The sequence below is a fragment of the Aptenodytes forsteri genome, unplaced genomic scaffold, assembly GCF_000699145.1.
Source record: "Aptenodytes forsteri isolate BGI_AS27 unplaced genomic scaffold, ASM69914v1 Scaffold54, whole genome shotgun sequence".
Lineage (NCBI taxonomy): Eukaryota > Metazoa > Chordata > Aves > Sphenisciformes > Spheniscidae > Aptenodytes > Aptenodytes forsteri.
In genome coordinates, this window is record NW_008796044.1 from 7,113,196 (window position 1) to 7,118,417 (window position 5,222).

At 44.1% G+C, this 5,222-nt stretch overlaps 1 protein-coding gene across 1 annotated transcript in view; it reads right to left on the reverse strand.

Moving 5' to 3' along the window:
• GRPEL2 (GrpE like 2, mitochondrial) overlaps nucleotides 1-5,222 on the reverse strand; it is a 12,650-nt gene continuing 7,428 nt past the window's right edge. The window contains exons 2-4 of the mRNA XM_009285993.2: nucleotides 3,789-3,957; nucleotides 2,824-2,905; nucleotides 1-816 (exon numbers count right to left, since the gene is read on the reverse strand). Coding sequence (XP_009284268.1) covers nucleotides 461-816; nucleotides 2,824-2,905; nucleotides 3,789-3,957 — 607 coding nt within the window. The 3' untranslated portion in view covers nucleotides 1-460. The remainder of the gene's footprint in view (nucleotides 817-2,823; nucleotides 2,906-3,788; nucleotides 3,958-5,222) is intronic.

A 5,222-nucleotide genomic window follows, 5' to 3' on the forward strand; every position in this document is an offset into this window, starting at 1 on the left:
TGAGGTAGGTCAGTAAGTATTATTATATTCCCTTAATACAGATATGGAAACTGAGGCAGAGAAGTTACTTTCCTGAAGGCCACTGCAGGAGCCTGTCTCAGAGATGGAACCGGGAGACAAGACTCCTCAGTTCTCAGAGAATTTCCCTTTCTCCCCCGTATCTCCCCTCTTCCCCATACGAGTCTTAATGGAGAAATGAGCAACAGAGAAGGGGGCTACAGTGCCACATTTCTGACAAATAGCAGGACTCCTAGTACTACTCCACATACTCCAAAAAGGATTATTAAATATACAAGTACCTTAGAATTAATGGCAAAATGACTGCACACAGTATAAAGAAGCCAACATACAATACAAACCTAGCTTAATAAATAAGTAAAGACATGCAGCTGCAGTTGTGACTGAGTGCTGAGGGGTCCTCAGCTCAGTAAGGTCCCAGATGCCAACGGGTAAGCCCATGTCATTCCTGTGACTCTACTGCCACGCCAACGAGTGCGTGTCTGATAGTGCGACCATGGAGTTTATAGCCATCCTGAGTCACCAGTGCTATTGTGCCCGGCTGCATTCCCTCCGCTGGTACATGGCAGACTATTTCATGGTCATATGGATCATATTTGCCACCAACAGGGTTCATCTTCTGAAGGCCATGTTTGGCAAATACACTTTGCAATTTGGCCTCTATGAGAGAGAGGCCTTCATAGATTTTCTTCAGGGTTGGATTTGGATTACTAGGCTCCGCTTCTTCTGCGGCACTCTCAGCAGTCTTCTCCAAGATATCTGCTACCTCCACAAGGTCCCTGCAGAAACTCTGGATCCCTACAGGCACAAAGAAGCAAGAAGTAAATGAAGGGCAGTTTACAGAACATACAGAGCTACAGTACCAATGACAGGCACAAAGTCATGTCAGTTTGAAAGCACCTTTAAAGCTGCTAATTGATTTGAACCATTACTTTCGTAAGCACAGACAGTGTCTTCTGTATCCTGTAGCCAAAGCTTTATCATTACATGGGTAGTAATCTAAAGACTCCCCAAATCAAGGTATATGCAGGAAAGGTACATCTATACACATCTACACCCTCCCCTCCCCCCCGCCCCCTACACTTCACTCCAAAAAGTTCTTGCAACTAAGATGTGTCATTTAGGACACTGTTCCACATTCTCTCATACAGTCCCACAGACATAAATGTTTTGCCAAGCAACTCACATAAATGCCCATGCACACGGGGAACAAATGCAGTGGGGCAAAGTAAAAATAATACATGACTACTCAAAGGTACATCCACAATTTTATTCATAAGTTAAAACCATTGTGGAAGGACTGGTCAAAATGGTCCTTGGCTTAGTCATGAAAAGTCATGCAGTCTTTTTCATTAGAAAAATGGGTTTAGATCAGATACATTTCCACTGTATTACACAGTGGAGAAATTTCAGGAAAACCAGCCTCCCTCAGCTATATAGATGCCCTAACCAACTTACTGGAAAGACACATTAGGAAAAGAGAGAAAGAGAAACAATAGTTTGGTGCTGTCTATACCTGTACATACATGTTTAAACATGCACAGAACAAAGAAGCATGAAGGAGAAGCAACAAAAGAGCAGATAGAAGCAGACCAATTACCAACCATTTCACAGAATCATAGAATCATCTAGGTTGGCAAAGACCTTTAAGATCGTTGAGTCCAACCGTAAACCTAAGACTGCCAAGTCCACCACTAAACCATGTCCCTAAGCACCACATCTACACGTCTTTTAAATACTTCCAGGGATGGTGAGTCAGCCACTTCCCTGGGCAGCCTGTTCCAATGCTTGGCAACCCTTTTGGTGAAGAAATTTTCCCTCATGTCCAATCTAAACCTCCCCGGTGCAACTTGAAGCCATTTCTTCTTGTCCTATCGCTTGTTACTTGGGAGAAGAGATCAACGCCCACCTCGCTACAACCTCCTTTCAGGTAGTTATAGAGAGCGATGAGGTCTCCCCTCAGCCTCCTCTTCTCCAGGCTAAACAACCCCAGTTCCCTTTTCTTCAAATCTGAAGCATACCACACATAAAATTCAAAGAGCTCAAAAAAACCCTCTCAAAACCAATGGTGCTGATTATCCCAGAACTCAACAACCATTTTACAGCACAATCGGTAGAACGGTAAGAAAAATAGAGCAGCTCTAATTTCAAAGCTACTGGAATTAACTAGCAAAAAACCTTTTGAGATTCATGCATTGTGGAGAATAACAGTTTCTCATTCTCAGAGATGGTGCTGGCAGAGTGCAATGATTAAACAGCAGTTTCTTCGCCCTTCACCTGCCTCCATTGCCAAAGCTAAAAATCCAGCTCACTTCATGAATGCTAAAATATTTATTATAAAAGTTTTAAAGAACATTTGATATAGGAACTGACAACCTTTGTCCCAGGCAGGATCTACCTCCTAAAAGCTAGAGCAGAAGAGAAGAGGCTGTTAATACAGTAAAGGAAATCACAACCTGATGACACAGCTAAGAGTATGAAATACACCCTGCCAGAGCCAATTCTCAGCATACAGAAGAACTTGTAATTTCAACCAAGTCAGTAGAACTACACTCAATTGCACCAGGCCTATTTTATTAGAAAAAAGGTCACAAAACAGTCACTGAGATAAACCTGATAGGACACAGCTGGACATACAGACAAAATAGCAAGTAAGCCCAGACACCAACAGTGCAGGCCAAACGTCATGCCAGACTTTACAATGAACAAGGGCAGGATGAGGGAAGAAAAAAGCTGTTGATCAGCATTTTATGCTCAGGCAGGCAGGCCACCGCAGTAAACACAGCTCTGCCTCACTTTGCTTACCAAAGAGCTTCGCATCTTCCACAAACTTCTGCGTTCTCCTTCGGACATTCTCAGAATCTGCCAAAGCTTTCCGGTATCGCTCCTGTAACCGCAATAGCAAGGGGAGACATCAAACAAGGAGGTAAACCCCATTTCCTGACAAGTTGGCAATCCCTTAGAAACACTTTAAGAGGAGCCCCCTTCACGTCAGAAGCTTGTGCTGGGCTCCTGCATTTTCATTGCATGCAAACCCAAGTCCCTCTCCTACTGATTAATCAGCACAACTGCAACTCCCTCAAAAGACCCAAGTGAAGGTCAGAAGCATTCAGGGCGCAGCTCAATTGAACACCGCGTTGTCAGGATGCTGCTTTTTGCATGACTCACTGCGGCTACTGAGACACTCCTTTCTCCAGCAGGCAAGTTGGCGGTCTCAGCAACAGATCTGCAACCAGCTGATTTATCACTTGGTGCGGTAGTACTCTCAAGGCGATTATCTCCAGAATTGCCTGCCCAGTGCTGCAGTATTTAATCCTCCTATTAGTCACATCTGTTTTTCAAAGTCCCTATAACATGATCCCTACCATTTCCACCACACCACTGTCACTAAAGAGGACCTTCCTTCTCAATCTGGATCCAGTGCGACACCATATGCGATGCTAATCAGGACGCATCTACTGCCGTTCCCTCTGTACAATGCTGTGAAAGAATTGACCAGGCCATCTCCAACATACAGTTTTGCCTGCCAGGATCATACTGTCAGTGTCTTGCTCCTAGGTACTACTAACAGATGGCATTTCTGGGGAAGGCAGACCGTACTTTCACAGTGCGCCCTCTCACACTTAGAGCACAGCTGCTTTGAAGGCTGCCATAGCAAAGCGGCGTTGTGTGCATGTTACAGGGCTTACAGAAAAAGCTAGGGCTGAAAGACAGACCAAGTCAAGGGGACTGAACGAAAGACATCATGATGCCACCAGCAGCACACTCACAGTTAAATCCCGGACTTGTTCTTCCAATTTGATGGCTTTGTGCTCTAAGGCACAGTCAGAAAGGGGATGCTTGGGCTCATCACGGGGATCTTCTGGGCCACACTCATCTCCTGTACTTCTCTGCTGAGCTGCAGTGCTGAAAACACATGGGGACCCCCTGAAATACAAACTAGTGACAAAGAAGGAAAGTTAAGTAACAACAGGGTCAAAAAGAAGAATTCTAGTTTAGCGTCATTACTAAAAGCAGGCTCACTTAAAAAAGGTACATAGGATTCTAGATAAAATTTTAGCTCTTTTCAGAAAATACGGACAACTAGCACAGAAATACAAAGAGACAGATGTTTTGAAAAATTCTTTTATTTTAGACTCACATGTTACTACAGAGGCTGTACACCACTTCTTTGGCATACCTTGAAAAGAGTCACATTTTCACAGGAAAACAAGTTGTGGGTTGCATTTTTGCTGACCTCCCAGTACAGGTGATCAATACTGGATGACAAACTTCAGAAACATTTTTGCAAGGTAGTCTTGAAAAGGAGGCAGGTGATATAAAGCTTTTTTTACAGTTATTTAAAAACCCCCAAATGTTCTGAGCAAAATTCAGTAAGATCTGCAAACTCATGGCACTTAATAAGATAGCAGGCTAGGCTCTGCCCGCCTACCTAAGATGGTACAGTGACCACAAAAGGGCAAGTCGCACCAGTGGAATGGCTGTGGATTTCTGTGGAGTAATTCAACAAGCAAGGAAAGACAAACATCTCAAACTGCTGGCTAACGGAGGATCCAATTCTTGGATGTTCTGACCTGTTTGTTCTCCTGGGTGCAAACAGACATAGTATTTGGTGTATTCAGTTTTCTTCCTATTGAGTGAAAAGGAGGAGAGTTTAAACTTTTTGCCAATCGGTTCTTCTCACAAAGTAGCAATCGCTAGACTGTACCCAGCTTTCATGTTCACTGCACAAAGAACAGTTAAGAAACCAAAGAGAACTGTCAGAGACATGACCAAGTTGTGTGCAGCTCAAATATTCTGAGGCCTTCCACCGGGACCTTCACAGCACCGTTAGCTGTGTTTGGAAAAGGGACTGCCAACCCTGGAGAGACTGTGGCTCATAGATAAGGCTCCACTTGGAGCAGGTACTCCCCTAAGGGACTGCAGTCTGTGAATAAGTCCAAGCCGGAGCAGGGGCAAGGGGAAGAGTTCATTGCAATGTTAAATCCTATGGTCTGGCCGAAAGGGGCCAGGGTGGAGATTGTAATGAAAATACCTTTAAATTGTTGTAACCCGGGATTTGAGTTGCATGTTATGGGAATTACTATAGCAGGAATCCCTTGTGGCTAGCCAGGCTAGGAGTTCATTGCAATGTTAAACCCTATAACCTGGCCCAAAGGGACCAGGGGTGGAGATTATAATGGAAATACCTTTAAATTGTTGTA